The sequence below is a fragment of the Maniola hyperantus genome, chromosome 5, assembly GCF_902806685.2.
Source record: "Maniola hyperantus chromosome 5, iAphHyp1.2, whole genome shotgun sequence".
Taxonomy (NCBI): Eukaryota; Metazoa; Arthropoda; class Insecta; order Lepidoptera; family Nymphalidae; genus Maniola; species Maniola hyperantus.
The window spans coordinates 2,823,440-2,845,798 of NC_048540.1; the positions used below are offsets into that span (position 1 = coordinate 2,823,440).

The window sequence follows — 22,359 nt, forward strand, 5'->3', positions numbered from 1 at the left end:
ACAATATCAGCAATAGACACATACATTGGTTCGTCTGTATAGACGTTACGGTATGCGAAGTTACTACTACTTAATTGCATTAACATTCATTGTGTAACCACTAACAGCAGAAAGCTGTGGATATAATTGCTATATTCTAACCCATATTTGATAGACTGTCAGTTTTTACACACACGTCTTTAATTTTTGCTTCTTTATTAAGACGTTGCGAGAATATTACAAGTCATGACCTATCTTAATGCTTCAGCTATAAAACAGCAAATTATTGCAAAGTCAATGGTGAATATTTGGACTTTTAAAATAATATCAGTGATGTGTTCTGAATTTTTTTTGCATCATTTTTTTCGTTTTTTCTAGCTAAGATAGAGCGTAAGTACTTTAACTTTACAGACTTAAGTTGCAGATAAAACGAGACTTTTACCAGCGTCTCGTTTAACAACTATCATAAGTCTGAGCAAAGTCAAAGCGCGCTCTATAGATCTCACACACAACCCATTCTCAACTTTACACTGACATATTTTATCTACTTCATCGCTTGCTTAGACTATAGGGAATAGATCACATGCACCTATGTGTTTTTAAAATTCCTAGTAGAATGCTTGAATTGTAAACCTCTCTACCTTGTTGTTGAATTGTAATTTGTCCGAAATTTATAAAATTACAAGTAGTTACCAGATGTGAGTTCGAAATATTTTATGAGCTAAATACAAAAGCTTTAATTGGTAACTAAGCTTTTAAGATTACACTTGAAAAAGAAAAAAAGCAGACTAAGTGTCTTTTCTTGAAATAAAATACCTTTATAACTGGGGTGTTAATAGGCTTTGCAGAACTGCCGCCTAATTGCATTAGCGCTTAAATTTGAACGGGGCTCATAAATTTTCTAAGCAGAGCACGCGTAAATCGCCCGGGCTTTAATTTGTGTTTTTAAACGGGAGAGGAAGTTAATTTATTGAAGGAGCAAGCGAATCGGCTAACTATTAAATTTATAGCCGCGAAGACAGAGAGTTCGGCCATTCGCAACTCGGGACCGAATAAAAACTGCTCCTCGAATAATAAAAGGTGGAATTTACTGGAAAAGTTTCTCTTTTTCGAAGTCCCCGAATATGTTCACAGTTCCGCCGCCGCGTAAGTCGGATGAAATTCAGAGAATTCCCATATCTTACAACGACGAATATTCGCTTTTCGCAATTCCCGAGCGTCTTGTTTACGCAATTCGCGGAAGAGAGATTGGTTGTCCTGACTGATTTTATGGTGTGCGTTTAAATCTGCTCTATTATTAGAGAGATAGATATACGCGATATAAAGTTTGTTTCGCGATGATTCATGTTTTATTGATTTTGAAGATTCCGATTTACATGTTAATATTATCTGAATACCAAATTTTTGGATAAAAAAATACGAACGGAATGCGAGAAAAACAATTTTTTACTTGTTATTTGTGATCGATGTTAGGTTCTGTCTACTATGTAGGAACGTGCCATGACCGTTCCCAGAGCAACTTGACGTCTTCTCTAGAAAATAGTAATAGGAATTGTAATAGTTTTATACTTTGGTTAAATATATTTATTATTGGTTCAGAAGTAACTTGAACGGCCATGTCATGATTCTGTAAAAGTAACTACTGACAACGATATTAAACACTCACCTGTTTTTCACTGGATATGTCGTCCAGCTCCATCGGCCCAGTGGCCATGGGCGGCGCGCCGTGCATCGGTGACTTGAACCCAGCTGTGGACGACACCGCCGCCACCTGCCCACTACTCTCCGACCCTACCTCCATATTAGACCCGTCAGACTCTGAACTGTTTGCACGCATTTTCCGTCGCTCCTTTTTCCGAAAATCAGACCGCGTCGGCGACGATGCGCTGCCAAAACCGTTGCTCTTCTTATCATACCCATTGTCAATTAACATTGGATTTTGAAAGTTACTATGGTGTAACCCATTCGGCGTGTATTTATCTTGCAACGACTTCATATCGAAGGGCTCGTTTTTTAACACGTGAACTACTGTCGGACTTTGGATATTCTGTATTAAGCTTCCGTTTTGGTGTAGGAGCGTCCCATTTTGATGTAGGATGCCGTTTTGTGCGGGGAATGCGTTTATTGTTGCGATATTTGGCTGGTATAGCTGTATATGCCGGTCGTCTATGTACGCCTGGCCGGCGGGTGTCAGTTCTCGCGCTTGTAAAGGCGCTGGAACTATGGGGTAGCTTCTTGCGTTTACGGCAGTTAAGGTATGGAATGTTGTTGCGTTTACTGGTGACAGAGTCGTTAACGTTGTGGATAAGGGGGTCACCTGGGCCAAAGTGGTGAGGTGGGCTGGAGATGATGGCGTTAGTTGCGTGAGCTGGGTTAAGTGACTAGGGCTCGCGCTGGGCGTGGGGCTACTGGTGACGGGTACTGGCGTCACGCTCGGCAGCCCCGTCTCGGGTATGACTGTGGTTTCCGGAAACGTCTGGAACTGGCTCTGGAAGGACGGTAGCTTGTTGGGGATGGGCTGCAGCGTGACCGACTGGTACTCGAGCGGCGAGGAGAAGCCGGCGCGCAGGAGCGCGTCCTTGGTGCCGACCGCGAGCGGCATGGACTCCCACGGGCGGTACTGCGGCTGGCTGATCACAGACACCGTGTCGCCTGTCCGCTCGTAGTACTCCCAGGCAGGATCGAGCAAGCGCGCATCTGCAAGGATACGCTGCTCGTTCTCCGCCATGTCGCCGACGAAGGTGGAGAAAGGCGGCAAATGCGGATTGTCCGCGTCCGCCTCGCTTCCGAGCGCCTCGCTCATGACGTGATGCCTCGACGCAACCTCATCGCGTCTCACTCGCTGCTATCCTTATCGAATATAAGCTCTACTAAGTCTATTTACGTTGTACTGAACACTCGGAACTGAACTGGAACTTGACTTTGTACTCTTTGAACTGGATTCGTTTGTCCGCGTTATACTAAATAGCACTTATACGTTACGATTATACGGCACACCGGTTGACACTACACTAATCACAATATCTTCGATTTCTCACTATGAAATAAATAATGTAAAAGTACTTAACAACAGGCAGTTAACTTATACGAGTCTTATGTACTAGAGTTTATAAAAATCTTTGGCTGACTTTTTAGAAAATGCTCGAGGAATTGGTTCGTTTTTTTTAAATCGTTAACTATTAATAAAATATTTTGTGCACTCGTTAAACGATCTATGTTATTTTGGAACGTTAAAATACTGGTCGTTGATAGATTCTTTTTTAATTTTTTTTTCTTCAAGGCTTCTTTTATGTAAATACCGATCGATTCAGACTTAAATTAATTTGTACTGTTTGGGAGTTAGCGTATACTATTTGCGTTTTAAAGTTAGTCGTTAAAAGGTTTTAAAAAATAGTGCTTATGTTAATTTTTTGAAACGAAAGATATGACTGGAGGCTTTGGTTTGAGGCTTTTGTGGCTTTTGGTTTATTTTGTTCAGTTGTTGTTGTAGCTTGCAGCGGTGCAGCGCGGCGGAGGCTGGCCGGGGCTATCCGTGCGGCCTGCACCGATCTGCGAACAAGAGAAATACATATTAAAACATGGCAAACTTTTAACTTATTGAATCAAAACAAATAGGGGTATTATATCAGTATAGTATGGCAATGGTATATTTATAACAAGTGAGGCCAGGTGCGCATGCGTGTGCAGTTATGGAGCGTGCTCAAATCGATGCAATGACGCACGTAAAGTTTTCAATAGTTTTAAATTAAGTTTCCTATTTTAAGTTTTGACCTTTTTATTTTTATATATATATTTTATTTTAGCAGAGTTCCCGTTACACTTTCTGATTTGTGGTTTGTTATTGTTTCATAAAGAATATTATAATATTCACTTTCTGAAACTTACTGACAAAAAAATTAACATTTTTGAGCATCCTACGACTATGCCTACCACCAAAAACCACACCAACCAAATTACCAAAGGACAAAGTACCAAACGTCAAAATCGGTTCAACAGATGGGCCGTGAAAAGCTAGCAGGCAGACTAACATATTTTCGCATTTAATAGTACCTACGTACCTGGTAACTAAGTAGTATGGATTAGTATGGAGTTCAATCTTCGTTAGATATTATGTATTTCACGTTCAAAGACATAATTTTATTGATCTCCTTATCAATATTTTGCGTCTCGACGCCCGAGTAATCAAAGAGACAATTTTTATGGTATACAATGAACCAAAATCTTAATTTGCTATAATAAGCTGAAACAAAATAAGCTTTTGGTTCATTGTACGAGTATAATTATCATGGATTTCCGAAAAGTAACGCCTGCTTCGATACAATACAAAACTAGTATGGTGACGATTGGAGAAAAAACACGATTTCACGAATTCACGATAAATATAGAAACAGGAAGAATATTATTAGAATTTAAGTGACGCGTCAATAACAATACAGTTAAAAATACTCGGGCGTATCGGCGAAAACGCGGTTTTAAATTGAATATAACGAAAATAGTTCACTCGAAATAGTCCATCCGAAATAGTGCGTAGCACTAGCGTACCCTTCTATTTATAGTTTGTTTACAACCACACCACGTGATGGCATAGATAGTTTGGGAATTGGGTGCATCCAATGCTGCCTACACGGTCGAAAAAGTTGTAGAGCAGACTTGAAAAATACGTAGAATAAGTGATTTTGCTTCTAAAGTAACGTAGCCGGTAGAACAAACTTGAAAATTAGGCAGAATTTGTGATTTTGATAAATGACGATGATAAAATGATGTAGGTGGACGTTGTAAGTGAGATGAGAAAACCTAAAATGTACCAAGATCTAAGAAAGAAGATGTAGCGTTGGTAATACCGGTTGCATCGAGCTTGTTTATAATATTCTACTCGAAAGATGCATTGGATCCGGTAGGTATTAGAAATTACAGAAAATCAAAAACAGAAAAATTTACATCTTAGATCTGGGTCAAAAAACTTTTTGATAAGGCGACCTGGATTGGGAATAAAATAATCTTTCACTTGACATAAAATTCGATCAAATGTCAGATGATAGTAGTATATATCTGGCAACCCCATACTTGCGAGGAGATAGTAGGCAACCTTTATTTTTTCAAGTCTTTGGGGTAAGTATATTCTCTCAGCTGATACTTGACTGTCGTGATTAACTAATCAGGGAAGTTGATCGATATTTATTTTTTGTAATTATTGTTTATCATCATCGGCACGTGATTTAGCTAGGCGACGTATTTGCGCTGTATCAATCTTATCTATCATCTAATCTCATCTAGCATATATATATTCTCTATCACCATTAAATAACTGATGAAGGTACATATTTCTAATGCCGGATCTCATACCATATAACGTCAAAGTCAATTACACTTTGTAAAACCGGTTTTGTATGGCACTGATTCTGAGCACAACCTAATTTTAGAGTATTCGCATGCTCTTCTTACTAATGTAATATGAAAAGGACAGGCACAGCTTGACAGTTCTAAATTTAATTTTTAGATGGTAAAACCCGTGAATTTAGCGCGCAGTCGCGAACCTACTGTTTAAAATTCTATTGTGCACTAAAATTTAGAGTCTTTAAATGTGAAAGTCATGTTCCGTTCCTTTTTTAGCATTAGTAAAAGTAAAGGATGCAGATACTCTAAATTTAGTTTAGAGAGAGACTAGAGAATCGGGGCCGAAGATGCATTTTTACGCAAGCCGAATCTCGCTCGCTCTCTTCGAATTCCTAAGCTAAACTACAATAAGAATTAAATATCTAATTCTCATTTAATGGATTTGATAAGTACAAAAACCTTTTTCTATTTGTATACTTAGGTAACAAAAAGTCGCAACTGTGTTTGCATAAGCTTTTTTTTTGGGAAATTTAGTGTCCAATTATAGCCACACTCATTTTGGAAACCAGATGAAAGCTCAATAATGAAAGCTTGAACAACTATTTTATGATGCCCTTTATTGTAATAAACGATAGTTAGATATGAATTTGAGTTTAATACCATTCAAATTATCAAAAGCTTTATGCATTAATAGGTAACTTCAAACTTGGTAGGTATAATAAGTATATTATGTAAATATGCATATTATATTATATTCTAATATCTCTCTATGCTAACGTAAATGTAGGCAAATAAATGTTCAGTTGCGTTTAAAATCCCTATTCCATAAACGCCAAAGGAGTTATTCCCGCATTGCGTCATCAAGCTTCAAAAGTACGATCAAAATGTCCCGACTAGTAATCACAAGGCGAAACTCTTTGTAGATGCGTGCAAAGAGCGTTCCTCGAAAAAAAAAAGATTAAAAAGCTCGGAACGGAACGCAACTTGAGATTGGAGTGTGAGTGCGTCATTATTCGGCGATGTGTGCTTGTGTGCGCGAGGATTCGTCTGTTGTTTGCGCGTGTGGGTGAAAGGATGCAGTGTGTGCGTGGAACGCGATTGTATCTGGGTCTCGGTTGTCAAGGGCAACCGTACAACCGCTGCAGCGAAAGCGTTGCGCTTTCAACTTTGCGCTGTAATTATACGGTGTATTTTTAGCATCGGATGTTGTCGCTTTTTTGTCCTGGCGTATTCTGGCGCGCTGCATGTTTAGATGACGTTCGGAAATCCTTGAATCTTGAAAACTGAACTTGAAGTTCACTCGTTATTTTCATGTTTTCGCTTTTGCGACGCCGTTCGGAATGTAGGCGTTAATGCAGTGCCCCATTGTTTTACGAGCGTTTTGCTGAAAGACTATTTAGCTTGCATCCTTAAATAGGTAGGTAGGTATGCTTGTCTCTTAACTTTTCATCCTTAAAATTCTTAAGTTGCATTTAAGTTGACTCTCTAAAAGATGGCTCTCTAAAAACTTAACCCGTACGCACGATGAGATTGAAATAGAAAAGATGGAATGTGTACTCCACACGGACGAAATCGCGGGCAGCTAGTTTGTTTTAAGCTTGGTGTAGAATAGAATAGAATAGAATGTTTTTTTTATTCATGTAAACTTTTTTTATGGTTTTTGACATATTCATATTCAGTCCAACCTCAAGGCTTGCCGAGTTTAGATCATTCAGCATTAAAATAATCGTTATTTGATAAAGTTTTTATGGGACTACCGGCTGTTACATACTATAAACTTATAAAGTAACACATCCGGCGCTCGCGCACGGCACAATACCTGCACCGGAAACTGATATCTCCGTTACATTGATCATTTTGCTGATAACTATTGATAAGTGTATTAAAGTAGGTAGGTAGGTATAGGTGTCTTCCGATCATGCAAACGAAACTCAATAGCACATAAATGTCTATAAAGTTACGTCCAATTGAAATCACACAATTATTTTACCTCTTTTAATGTAGATAACGGGTGTATACCACGACTAATGTTTTATTCTCTACAGCCAGGCACAAAACATTGGATTGAACTCCACAATCCTCAAGTTCTCTCCACAGACCACCACTATATACCTACCTAGACTAGTGCGTGAAGCAATTGAAATTGGTGAACACCAGAATTTCAATCGTGAGGATGGTTTTAAACTAGCAAGTATGTGGAGTCCAGTGGTAGAATTATGCAAACCAAGACAGCATCGTACGACATGAAAAGTTAATAGTGACTTTGGGAGTGTATTTTTCAGGACTGCTCGTGAAGTTCTTCTAAGTAGTAATGCTACTTTTACCTGATATTTTAGTATAGTAATTATGTACAACAGAATTAGCAACACTAACAAAATAAATATCAAGGCAGCTTTTTTACATTGAAGTAATTGAAAATTTAATTTGACAGATACTGATGAAAAAGTAGGTAAGTACCAACATATATTGAAAGTTGAAACAGCTAATGTAAATATGAGAGTAAATCGTGGACAGATATAAACTGCGAACACATGTCGCAGACGGTCACAGAACTCCCAAATTTATAGCATACCTATACAAATGACGTCCGCGTACAAAATAATATTATTATAACATAAAATTCTTAAGTATTGAAAACTAATTTATTAAAATCTACCTAATCATTAACATCAGCAACATCATCAACCGATAAACGAATGTGTCACGCACACAAGCGTACGAATTTGTCTTCACTTTTTAAAACACAATAATTGTATGAGTTTTTCCTATCTGGAGTTTTAAATTATCTTTGAGCCTGTCTAAACATGGTCTAAAGTCTTAGGTACTCAAACTCAAAGCATTTATTTAAAATAGGTAACATTGTATAGTGTATACTTTTTGAATGTAAAATTAATATAATATGTACTATGTTGTGACTATATAAATTTAAATAATCTTGAAGATTATTTAAATTTATATTTCAATTGTTATCTTTAATTGAAGATACCCTGTCAATTCGACTCATCAGTCTGCAATTTGCTCAGCAGTTTTCGAAAAATGTTTGTGGGACATTTAAAAAATGCGCCTCAAATTGAGAACCTAACTTTTTGTAGTCCTTTTTTGGAGTCGATTAAAAACAAAGGAATGATCAAGCCACATTACAATGATAAGAAGGTATCCCGATATAGAGTTACCGACCCATCCCATTGAAGCACTCAAATCGGCTTCAATTCAATAGAGACGCAGATGTGGCGTTTTTTTCAACAATCTTTCCCACACTACGGCTTTTTCTTATGCCTTAATACCACACAACAATATAAACTACATTTACGCAATTTAAAACACACGAATTTCAATCTTATACAACAAATAATAAAGCTCTGAATAATGTGTAACAAGAAAATAAAACAGTGGCGCGCGAGCTGTCAACGCGAGCGCACGGTTGCGTGAACCGTTATCAGACGTATCTATTTCATAGAGTGAATTGTTTTCTATTCCTACCTACATTTTTAATATTATGGTGATTTGCTATGAGTGAGACTCAAAGACCGTGCGGTACATGTAGTGACATGTCCGAGGAAGAAATAATAATGAGTGAGCAACAAGTTGTGGCAGTGTCTAAAGAGATTGAGAGCGAGCATCGAAGTTTGGAAAAGAGAGGTCGGGAGGACGATTCAGCGGAGGATGAAGGAGAGTTTATTACAGTACAGCGAGCGCCTAAACGACGTGCTAGGGGTTACTCGAATAGTTGTGGAGATAGTATGGAATTTAAAGTCTGCGTTACTTCTAGGGAGTTGCTACCGAAACAGTTCGGTATGGCGAAGTTGTTGCGATCGGAGAAAATTGGGGGTATTAGCAGAATAACGTACAAAAGCCCTTATAAAGCTATAATTTCTTTTGAAAATCGGGAGAGTGGAAACAAGTTGATTGATTGTGAAAAACTAATAAGCTTGGGATGGAGAGCCCAACCTGCTGATGAGATGTTCTTATCTTATGGGATTGTTAGACAGGTAGATCTAGAAGAAACAGATGAAGAAATATTGAAGAATATAACATCGGAATTTGAAATAGTATCAGTGAGAAGGCTTAGACGGTTAACCGATAAAGGTGTATGGGCAAATTCCGAAACGATACGCCTAGCCTTTAAGAGCCCAACTTTACCTGCATATGTATTCGGTTTTGGCTGTAGATTTAAGGTGGATAGATATACATTTCCTGTGACTCAATGTAGTGGTTGCTGGCAATTTGGACATATTTTTCGGTCTTGCCCTATGAAGAAGATTATTTGCCCTAAATGTGGGGACAATCACGAAAATTGTGATACAATCAATTTTAAGTGCGTGAACTGCAAAGGCAAGCACATGGCAATGTATAAAGAATGTCCAACTTATCTGAGGGAGAAAGAAGTTAGAGAGATAATGACAGAGAAGAACTGTACTTATCGAAATGCCTTAAAAATATATTCGGAGAAGATGGAATCTCAAAATATCTGTTCTGAATCGGAGGATGAATATGACGATATGGAAAAGCAAAAAAAGACTCAGACGCATAATTATAGGTCTTACAGAGATGTTGTAGTGCAAGCTGAGATCCATAGAAATATGTCTACAGGAGAAGATGAAGATTTGAGAGAAAGCCAGCATTCTGAGCCTGAGATAAGAGGAGTGAAACCACCGAGACAAGTCAAACAAAAGACAACAAAGAGGAAAGAAGAACAGTCACATCAGCAACAGTCTAGTGAGTTTGATGAACAGTCATTCCGGAAAAATGCAGAACAGAGTGAAGAAGAACAGGCGAAGGAGAAGAAAGGGTATGAAAAAAGTTTTGGTAGACATTTAATAGACATTTTTAAAAGCATTACGAACATTTTTAAGTCAACAAATAGTTTGGAAATTAAATTAGAGTTAATAGGCAATTTGTTAGTTAAGGAAATTTGGCAATTCATAATTAATTTTGTACAAAGTGGTGCTGTTTGTAAAAAAGTATTATCTTCGATATTTAATGGCTAACTATAATCAAGGTCAAAAAGATTTTGTTCTAAATTTGTTGCAGTGGAATGCGCAAAGCATTAGAAATAAACGTACGGAATTTGAGTTGTTACTATCGCAGGAAAAAATTCATATTGCCTTAGTCTGCGAGACTTGGTTGGAATCAGAGTCTCATTTTAATATTAGTGGATATAATATATTTAGAAAAGATAGGGAGGATTCATATGGAGGTATTGCCTTTATCATTCACAAGTCAATCAAAACTCAGGAATGTCCTTTGCACATTAATAATGTAGGTATAGAATTAAAATGCATAAAATTGTTTAATTGTAAAGATATTAAGAATCTTATTTTAGTTTACTGTCCTTCATCGATTAACACATCACCCTCTGACTGGGAAGATATTTTTGCTTTTTTTCCTAATAACTGTATAATAGCAGGGGATTTTAATGCACACCATACGAATTGGTCTTATAAAACTGATTCAAGGGGCAGAAATATTTATGATGCAGCATTAGAGGCCGGTTATCTATCTCTTAATAATGGTGATCACACTAGGATTAAATATGTTAATAATAATGTTCAAAAAACATCCCCGGATATAACATTTGTATCAGGTGATATTGCATTAGGCTTTGAATGGAAAGTTTTAAATGAAAGTTTAGGAAGCGATCATCTTTTTATTAAAATGAGGTTTAAGTATAAAGACTCAGTCGTTATGTCACAAAAACGCAACTTTAAACACGCTGATTGGGATTCGTATGCAAAGTATTTAGAAGATAAGTTTAATCTCAGCAATATACAGTCCGATATTCAGTTATCATATGACAACTTTATCAATCAGTTAAATGATGCAGCTGATAGGTTTATTCCTATGGTGAAAACGTGCGAGAATCCAAAGCAAGGCTTCCAACCTAAGGCATACTGGAACCAAAACTTGTCAAAATTAGTAGCTATGCGAAGATTGGCTCTAAAGCAGTTTCGTAAAAACCCGACACCTGATAATTTAACTATTCTTGAAGAAAAAATGATGAGTGCTAAAATTGCTATTAAAAAAGAAAAAACAGCAGATTGGCAAAGTTATTGTGATAGTGTTAATGAAAAAACAACAATTTCCGACATGTGGCAGCGTTTGCGTTGGATGAAAGGTTTCCGATCACCAAGGTGTTACGTATCCCAGGATCAAAAAGTAGAGCTTTTATGTAGTCTTGCCCCTGATTACGTAGTTACTAAAGCGCCCGAATATTTTTCTTCAAATACATCTTTAGAAAGTAAATTTTCTTTGCAAGAGCTTTATAATTGCATAAAAACAAAAGATACAGCACCCGGTGATGATGGAATAGCGTATTCCATGATATGGCATTTGCCAATGTCTGGAAAACTCTATCTGCTGGATTTGTACAACCATATAGTAAACACAGGCAATATACCGATACAGTGGCGTGATATTCTGGTGGTTCCAATACCGAAACCAAATTTGAACAGTACAGCAGATAATAACAATAAAAAACTTAGACCTATATCCTTGATATCATGTATTTGCAAAATTTTACATTCAATGATAACTAGACGGATTGAGTGGTATATGGAAAAAAATAATCTGTTATCTCCTTTTACCTTAGGGTTTAGAAGAGGGCGATCCTGTCACGATTGTCTGGCAAAATTAGTTACTCATATTCAAATAGGGTTTTCTAAAAACCATCAGACGGTAGCATGCTTTTTGGATATTGATGGAGCCTACAATAATGTGTTGATAGAAAAACTGACTGTTACTTTAGACGAGTTTGGCTTTGGTAAAAGACTATGTCAATATATATGGAATTATTTGAGTGAAAGACACCTCAAAATTCAGGACAGTGTAGACAAGAGGACCTATTTTTCCAGATTTACATATAAAGGCTTAGCTCAAGGCGACCCAATGTCACCAATACTATTCAATATTGTAACAGCTAAAATTTTTCATAGAGTAGTTAATGTTTCATTATGTCAATATGCAGATGACTTTGTTTTATTTAGTACAAATAAAGATGTATTTGAAAGTGTTAGCAAGTTACAGGGAGCATTAATTATATTTAATGAATTTTTAAATGATCTTGGATTGGAACTATCTGTTAAAAAATCAAAATTTTGTATATTTAGTAGGGGTCATAGAAGACAATGCATAGAATTAAAAGTTAACAATTTTTCGTTAGAGTCGGTAGAAGTTTATAAATATTTAGGTTTGTGGTTAGACAAATCTTTACGATGGAGCAAGCATATTGGCGAGACGGTCATAAAGGTGCAAAAGTGTTTTAATTTACTTAATGTTTTGGCTGGATCATCCTGGGGCGTGCACACTAAACATTTGCGGCAAATTTATTTAGCTTTAATAAGAAGTCGTATAGATTATGGATCATTCATATATGACAGTGCCGCAAAATCTCATTTAGCTAAATTAGATAGATTACAAAATCAGGCTTTGAGGACAACAGGAGGCTTTATAAAAACTACTCCAATACACGTTATGGAGAGTGAGCTGTGTATTCCACCATTAAAGCAACGGAGGAAGTATTTAGCCATTAAATATTGTTTAAAAGCGTTATCATGGAAAGACAACGACACTATTAAAGCAATTCAAGTCCTCAGTGGTCTCTGTAGGAGTAATAATTATTGGACAAATAAAAAAGTTCCTTTGCTTGTGCCAGTTTATGATGAAGTTAAACAAGAACCTATTTCTTCTTCAGTATGTCTTGAAATGTTTACATTGAGGACTTGGGTCACTAATATTAATGTTCACGATATTGTTAAATCTAGCCTAGAAAGTGTCAACAAGTCTAAAAAGTCTTATGAAGTTAATAATTTAAAATACGATGTTATTAAGGAACTTAGGGAAAAGTATGCGGGTTGGTTTGTTATTTATACTGATGGATCAAAAAATGATGCAGGACGAGGTGCTAGTTTTTTTGTTTCTACAAAAAGGGATTGTAATTTGTTTGATAATGATTGTTTACGGATAGATGGAGAAGTTTGTATTATGACGGTAGAACTCATTGCAATCTCGGAGGCACTGTTATATGTAAAGACAACTAATCAAAAAAAGGTTCTCATCTGTACCGATAGCAAAAGTGCACTAGAGCATATAGCTCGATCCGCCTCTGGCATTAGAGGTGTTTCGGTAGCTTATGCAGTGCTAGCTTCTATAGATGAGTTGAGTAATTTCGGCGTGGATTTGAGGTTGCAATGGGTACCGTCACATATTGGCCTATCGGGTAATGAGGAGGCTGACTCCTTGGCAAAATATGGATGTAAAGAAGGTAAAAGGATTAAAGTTGAGGTCGACTATTCTGAATCGTTACCAAAATATAGACAATTATGTTACAGAGAGTGGAAAGAGCACTTCGACAAAATGTCCTTAGAAAAAGGAATTTGGTATCGAACGTTGCAATGTGAGCCTCCTCATATACCTTGGAGCAGTTATACACGAATGAAAAGGAAATATGTAGTGTTAGCCCACAGGCTTAGATCAGGGCACATTCCAACCAACCAATTCGGTTTTCTTATGGGAAAAACATCTTCCCCAAACTGTGACTCCTGTGGCGTCACAGACGATGTACATCATTTGTTGGTGGAATGCATCCGGTTCGAATCAGGGAGAGAACGTCTGATTGAATGCTTAAATCTGAACAGATTGCAAGTTGGTGTCTTTAATAGTTTATTAGCTAATCCGAATTCTGATGGAGCTTGCAATCTGTTCAGATTGCTACAGAGTACCTAAGTAACATTGTTGTAAAATTTGTGTGATAGGATAGGTTATATTGTATATTGTAGGATAAGTTAGAAATGTATATATAAATAGAATTGTAGAATTAGATAGAGTACGATAAGGCTGACATACATAAATGTAAAAGCCTGTTAATAAAAGATTAAAAAAAAAAAAAAAAAAAAAAAGAAAATAAAACGGCAGAATTAAAGTGGTCGATATAGTTTTGTAAGGATTTTTTGTGTGTATGTCTTTCTCCAGCGTCGGATGCGACATAGGAAATTGTGTGTTTTTTGTACTTACACCTATGACACTAAATTGTTTTGGAGGAAGTCACACATGTATTGACTGTGTATGATTTAGTATTGTTTCCTCTCGTAGAATTTGGTTCAGTTTTCTTGGTGGTTATTAGAATTTAATCTTCAGTAGCAGCTGTAACTCGTTTTTCATGGTATTGCGTAATATTTAATTGTACCATTTTACACGGTGAATTTTATATGGTGAGTAAGGTATGTTAGACTTGTTGCTAAAAATGGAAGCTTCAACAGTTTAAATGCCTTTGTAATTTGTACTAGAAACGACCCCCCTAATTGTGTAAGAATAACCATTTCATGGCTATCGCAATCGTCAAGAATTCTGCCCTTTGATTGGCTGTGAAAAAATGTAAACAGCGAATCAACCAATCAAAGGGCAGAATTTCTTGACGATTGCGATAGCCATAAAATGGTTATTCTTACACAATTGGGGGGACGGCTATTTATTTTGGCAATAGTTTATAGTTTGGGTTTTAGTTGTAGCGCAAAAATTATATTTTGATTACAATCATTATCATCATTACTATCATGCACTACAGTCTTTTGAGGGTCCGGGTCTGTTCCAGAAGATTCCTTCAACTGTCTCTGTTATTTTGTAAAAGGAGAAGGTGACTGACTGTCAGACTGATTTATCAACTCACAGCTCAACCTTCTGGACGGATCAAGCTGAAAGGAGTACAGATAACTACCATAACATACACATCCGTTAAGATAGGATTTTTGAAAATTTAACCCCTAAGAAGGTAAAATAGGGGGTTGAAAGTTGTATAGTCTACGTGAATGGAGTCGCGGGCATAAGCCAGTACTTAATAAAAATACTTAGTTACTTTTAAAATACTGACATTACCATTAAAGTATTAAAGATAAAAACAAAAGAAGTTATTGAATGAACCGAAATAGAATCACGATCTGAGATACAAAGAGCGCTGCGACCGAGCATTCACCGGCGAGACTGCTAAATAAAATATCCTCCACTACAAAACTTTGTCCTTACTGATGTTTGAACGAGCAACCGAGTATAGCAAGTTTTACCCCAAATGAAGGTTCAGATATAGCGACTGAATACGAACGTAGTGAACATACTAACAGCTAAAATCACAATTTCATTTACAACACATGTTACTTAATTTTAATTAATTTAATTTAATTTAAAACAACTTTATTGTTACTAAAATTACAGAGAGTAAGAATACAGGATACACTTAAAACTTAACTTTTTAGTTTTAGATTGTAAACTCCTGATTATTTCTATGTTATTGAAATTATAATTAAGCACTAAATGCTCTTTGTTACATCAAATTTGACACTTCTGTAAAATATCAAATTAATAGCAATAATTGCACTCGATTAAAGCTATTGTGATCTGAATTTTATAGCAAATTACTCATTTTAAATTAACAATAAACAACTATAAGATAAAAATTAGATTGATGATTCCAATTTATTAAAGCTTTTGTTCCAAACGATGACTTGTTACTTGTCAATTCTATGGCTATGGCTGCTATATCAATAAATTTTACTATAAATTCCACTTTATTAATGTCACATAAAATGATAGAATAGCAACTACGTTGCTTATCTACTTATTATTAATAAAAAATAAATTCTATAACAGAAGTAAAACAGTTGTAAATTATTTAATTTAATTTTTTTTTTTTTTTTTTTATAGAGACAAACAGTTACAATTAGTTAACTAGATTATGCTGTTTAATTAGTCACAAACTTGCTAGCGATCGTTAGCACCTATTGTTGACGTTTTTTTTAAATATGAATAGTTACTATTTTGTCTGAATACATACGTAGTTTACTGTCTAAAAACATAAGATCAAGAAAATACATCTATATATTTAAATATTTATTAATATTAATTTTCCTATAATATATTATATAATATTTTATTACATTTACAACTTCATGATTTTCATGTTTGTAAGTGCACCGTCGAAATATACTTAGCTTCAAATTTTAATATTCATTCGTGTTCAGTCGCTTTATACGAACCAAGCTTTATAGAAAGCAAAAGCCCTTGGTTTGCTAAGGAGCAATAAGATGGGGATTATCCTTAAGAAAATATGAATCAACTTAATAATATATTACTTCTACGAATAATAATAATGAGGATTTGGATACCAAAGACATTCCTTTTTTTATGTGTAGATAGTTTGTCAATACTAAAATAATTTTATATTTTATCTTTCAAATGTGAAGTTGATGTACCTAACTACCTAACTTCTATTTCATTTTAACTAATTTCTGTAACCGTCCAACCACCTGGTTCTAAAAAAAAAAGTGTTTTCATACTCTAAATTATTTCATAGGTAATGATTTAATACGCTGATCGCAAGGACTTTTGCTATCGCATGCACAAATCCAAACAAAGGAAAAGATTCCTAGTAGTTGACATATAACCTCAAAATTAACAGTTTAAAAGAGTTCCAGATTTCTGAGAGGAATCACCTTGTTCTGAATCAGAAAACGGTTTTTGATTTCACACAAATCAAACCAAGCATACCACCAGAAAGTAAAAAAGGAAATATAAACTGGCAGATTTCTCAGAGAAACAATTAGGTTCTAAATCAGAAAACGATCCTTGATTATACTCAAATCATATCCAAGCATGCCATCCGAAAACAAAACAAGGAAATATGATGAAGCAGATTTCTCAGAAGAACTACCTGGTTTTAAATCACAGAACGATTCTTGATTATACACAAATCACAACTAAGCATGGCACCAGAATATAGAACTTAGATTTCTTAGAGAAACCATCTGGTTCTAAATCAGAAATAATACTTGGATATACACAAATCACAACCTAGCTTCCTATCAGAAAGTAGGCGAAGGAAATATAGTAGCTTTAGTTTTAAGTTTACGTAATCAATTATCACTATTACATGATTATCTTACAAATTCAACAATTGGCACTCAAAAACTGTACAAAATTGTACCTATGTACTTTTAATAAATACCTACTTTGAGTTTGAGTTGAGTAGAAAGAGGCTGATTTCTCAGAGGAACCACCTGGTTCTCGATCAGGAACGATTCTTAATACAAATCCAAACATGCCACCAGACAGTAAAACAAGAAATATAAAGGGACAAATTTCGCAGAGGATTTCTTGGCAAACGTGTCCCGTTTTGGGCCACATCATCACTTCCCCTCAGAATATATGATCGTGGTCAAACGTGTACCTACCTATGATGTACCCATTTCCGGCTCACTACAGAGGACGGGTTTCCTCTCAGAGTGAGAAGGATTTTGGCCATAGTCTACCACGCTGGCCATGTGCGGATTGGTAGACTACCTACCTATAGTGAATAAATAAATTGGATCCACCTGGTTCTCGATCAGGAACGATCTTCGATAAACACAAATCACGATCAAGCATGCCACCAGAAAGTAGAACAAGGAAATATACAGAGGAAGCTGGTTGCACAATCCTCTGCGATCCAGAGAGGCGCGGGCGGGGCGGCGGGCGGGGCGGGGCGAAATTGGCCAATTTGTTTATTTGTTTTCATTGGCCGCGCTGAACTTGACTGCCATTATCGCATTCACGGGAGGAAGGCGTAATATTTATTAGATTATTCCGTGGGACCGTCCGTTCTTCTTGATATAAACGTTTCAATACAGAACAACGATAATTTAGAGCCTATTTATTGTATTAGCACTCTGGCTTCGCTCGAGTGGAATTTTTAAAGCGGAAATTCATAAATTATCTTCACAAAAATCCGGACTAGGTAGGTAGTTCTATGTTCACATTACAAAGGAAACTACTGTGCAAAACTTCAGCTTTCTAGGTCCTTTTTAAGTAGGTACAATTCCCAGTTCAAACCTTTGGGCTGGGTGTTGACAGTCAGTATGTGAGTCAGGACTTTTCTTTTTATATGTAGGCAAAGAAGACAATGCACCTAATAGATGCAATCGAATATGGTCTAAATATCAAATGAATTCCACTGAAGCCACTAATTAACAGTTTGATTTTGTTATTTGAAGTGATAGGAGGAGGGGTTAGGTGTTATAGGGGTAAAGGGGTCCAACAGACTTGATGATAAGTTTGCTATCAGTTTTGCCACTGTCGCTGCAGGGACTGACAGATAATTTTACCATCTTTTGGTTGACGCTGGCTCACTATTGGCTAACAATGCCTTGTTGCAATTGAGATTGTAATAATGATTGATCCCACTTCTGACACCATTGATGCAGGTTTTACGAAATCGACCTGCTGAACAAGTCTCTGCTCCATCAGTCATTCACCCTCATTATTAACGGAATTGGCTGATATTTAGCAGAGCCTATATTTTAATGAGCACCTTAATGATTGAACATGGTCCGGAGACCGGACGTACCTACTAATTCCGCCTTACCATATCCGATCATCTGTTATGACAATGAGATATTTTGAAAAACAGATAACCAGTTTGATCGTATTAATGTCAAATGTGTCTCAATCAGAACAATGCGTTTCCATTTCATTGTTTGTTAGGAGTATGACGAAGATCTTAAATGGTACCTAGTTAAGTGATAATCTTCTGATTTTTATAATCTTCTGACTTTTGTCATAAGGCTAGAAAGGAGAGGATTTTTGCAATATTCAAAATATAGCAACTAAGGTCTACGTGAAATAGAAGATATTTCCAAAGAAAATTAAACTTTACATTCCAATACTCGTAGAAAAAGTCAAATAAACCTATTACGAATACTAAACAAAAACTATCTATACCCCAAATCATAAAAATAACAAGAATAGGTAGGTACTAGGTAGGTATCAGACCAAGGAAGACTAATATCTCAACCATGATACAAGATATCCCGCAGGAGTACGTTAAACTTAGTTCATAATTCAAAAAGTTTCTTTTGAAGTTAAAAGGCAGCCAAAAATAACTTTACTACAAGCATCGCACAATGTATTTCTCCTAAGAAATTACACAGAGCTCCAAAATGTTTACTTACAGGGCTAACTTACTACCTTACAAGTCGGTATTAGAGAAGTTATTAACTTATTAACTTATCTAAGTTGGTTTTAAAGGTAAGCTAAACATGGTAATTATTTCAAAGACGACCTTGTCTTACAACAATGCACGAAAAAGTAATATTTTGTTCTTATGTAAACAATAAGGTCATATGCATAAGTAATGCTGTGTGATTTGATTATATATAGTTTAATAACTTAAGCTAACTTGCTATGAATTTTTACAATTACAGACTAAATTACGGGAATCATGCGCAGTAACAACGACATGCTGATGCGTCATCGCACCGATTCGCCACCCGGCCCGTGTTCCTGCACCGGCAGACACTGTGTCATCAAAACTTTTGATGAACTTATTTCGATCACTTAAAACTTACACATCCCTTTCAAAACTACATTGAAAAGACTTGTCAAGTTTGAAGGATCTTCTGATGTTACGGAATCACACACAGTTGCGGCACGAGTGCAATTTCAAAGCGAAACTTTTTATAGTCCACCGAAACACCGTGTCTGCCTGCCGTAGCAGGAAAACGGGGATCGATTCGCGAAAGCTGCACAACGAAAGCTCCGGCGGAAGCACGCGGGCCGGCGAAGCTCGCTTCACGCTCGACTGCCGTCGTCGTACCTAATTCACAAAAAAACAAACCAAGCTTCCACAACTTTATAAACTACACTTCCACTCGCACAAACTTTACTCGCGGTACCTTCTCCGGTCGCTTGATCCATCCGCCTCCTTTTTTTCTTCGTCTCGCTGCTCAGAAATACAGAGCGGCCCGAAGGACGCGCGCGAAAAATAAACAAAAAGGGATGCGTTCGCGATCGCGTTAGTAGTGCGCGTGGTGGGGACGCGAGGTGGCGCGCGTGCACTCGCGGCGGGGGTCGGCGGCGGACTGGCGCGCGGCCGGCGACGCAGCTGCCGCGGCGGCCAATGGCGGCCGGTCACGTGACGCGGCCCCGCTTGTTTACAAATAATAATAATAGGGCCGGGCCGGTGGCGCCTCTACAGCGGCCGCGCGGCTACGCGCTCGCTACGAGGCGTACGAGCTACGCACAGCTGTCGCTGCATTTGGCGGGATTCGATTCGGTCCGCTCAGCGCTTCGATCTGTTTACGAGCTTTCGCGCTATCGATCGCCAGCGCTCCTGTGCCCTGTGCGTTGCGTTTCGTGTTCATTTTTACGCATAACGAGAAATTCACGCACTTCTTACTTCGGTTTTCTCGGCTCATTTCCATGTCGTTTCCTGTTCGGTAGGTTTGCATTCGATAATGGAGTTACTTAGGCATTTTGGCGAGGGTACGTGTCCCCATGTCGCGGCAGGTTGGTGTTTCCGATTGTTTCGCGAGTAAGGTGCGTCGAGGGTCTGAACCCCAGTGCACAGTTCACCTATATCCGCTGGCCCCTCGGCGCGGTGCCCCGTGGTATGAAGCTAGACACTTGACAGACTCACGCGGAGCTGATCCCTTTCACCCAGTTAATGCCCTCCTCATTATCTTGTCGTTTATCGCACACCTTCATATTGCCCCGATATGGGGCATTGACTTTGTTATTGTCTTATAATACTTCGCCTTTCTTTATTTACAAAGTTGTTTTGGCTATGATATTTTTTATTTTTTATTCTGATACAAGTTAGCCTTTGACTGCGATCTCACCTGATGGTTAGTGATGATGCAGTCTATGAAAGCGGGCTCACTTGGACGCAGTGGCGTGCATAGGGTTTAAAGCCAGGGTAAGCATTAGTTAGGTAAGCAAGCCAAAGGATAATGAGCATTGAGAAATTTTAACTGAGTTAACTATTTCTTGGGTAAGCAGCGCTTTTATGCTTCTATGAGTTGCACGCCACTGCTTGGAAGAGGTATGGCAGTTTCATTAAAAACCTGTACCCACACGGCATAGTACCGGAACGCTAAATCGATTGTAGTAATCTTTGTAATAGATAGCTAGGTAAGTAGGTACTAAATAAAATTTCATTTACTTAATAAAAAACTCTATCAAGTCATTTAAGAAAAATAACGATCCCAGCAATGAGCTCACAGCCCTGATGCTGTAAGGATTTGCATTCTCAAATCGTGGTGATCTCACGGGATTTTTCAAAACCTAAATAAACGCGGGCGAAGCCGCGGGGATCAGCTAGTAGTTTAATAATACCTAACCAGTTCACAATACAATCACAACTCTAGCTCTTTACCTGATTGTAACCAAATACTACCACTAGGTGAACGGACGACATCAGACGAGTCGCAGGGAGCCGCTGGATCCAGGCGGCGCAAGACCGTGGCTTCCAACTGTGGAAGTCCCTACAAGAGACCTATGTCCAGCAGTGGACGTCTATTGGTTGATGATGATGATGATTTATTTATTTATTTATTTTATTTATTTTATATCTAATTAGAACGGCAGTGCCACTTACACTAACTAGATGATTAATAATAAATTTAAATACGAATAAAGGTACAAGAAAAAATACATAACGATAAAAGATCAAAGAATTTTGAATATGTACGCTGAGAACATTGAATGACATATTCATGCAATGCTCTCAGCGTACTTCAGTAACTCCCGATCCAGTATTATAGACCCATCATTAAATGGGTCCCATTGAGCATTATTGTCCAAAAGCGCGTTGAATGATGCTAATGAACGGGGTATAGGTGACATAGATCTAGCAACAGTCCGATGATGTGGGACCACGAAAAGTTTATTTTTTCGTGGACGAAGATTACTGTTTGAATGATGATGAACCAAATACTTAATAGATATTATATTAAAATTATTGCCAACTTTCTACTTTTATTAGAATTTATTACGGTGACCGAATTAGTTGAAGCAGCTGTACTAATACATAATATGATACATAATGAAAGCATGAAGATCTTACGTCATAGAATGATGCTTATAGACTCAACTTATTATAGGAGTCTATGCAGCAAAACTTAGCCATGGTTGTGCAACCCCCTTTGGGTTGCGTAGTTGCGTAACGCAATCAAATTCAGCATTGATTTTGGAAATTAATCCAATATAAATTGCTATTACCTCAATATTCTTAAATTATGTACAAAG

General features: G+C 37.2%; 2 protein-coding genes across 5 annotated transcripts in view; one reads left to right on the forward strand and one right to left on the reverse strand.

Annotated features, from left to right (window-relative positions):
- Positions 1 to 20,180, reverse strand: part of Tet (Ten-Eleven Translocation (TET) family protein) — a 174,310-nt gene extending 154,130 nt beyond the window's left edge. For all 4 annotated transcript variants that reach the window (XM_069498626.1, XM_034968382.2, XM_069498627.1 and 1 more), the window contains exons 1-2: positions 20,007 to 20,180; positions 1,646 to 3,528 (exon numbers count right to left, since the gene is read on the reverse strand). In XM_069498626.1, the coding sequence (XP_069354727.1) occupies positions 1,646 to 2,782 (1,137 nt within the window). In that variant the 5' untranslated portion in view covers positions 2,783 to 3,528; positions 20,007 to 20,180. The remainder of the gene's footprint in view (positions 1 to 1,645; positions 3,529 to 20,006) is intronic.
- On the forward strand, positions 8,862 to 10,423 carry LOC138402384 (transcriptional regulator ATRX homolog). The gene is made up of 3 exons (XM_069498672.1): positions 8,862 to 9,368; positions 9,630 to 10,102; positions 10,345 to 10,423. Exons 1-3 carry the CDS (start codon positions 8,862 to 8,864, stop codon positions 10,421 to 10,423), a joined length of 1,059 nt encoding a protein of 352 aa, XP_069354773.1.
- Positions 20,181 to 22,359: the final 2,179 nt, after the last annotated feature.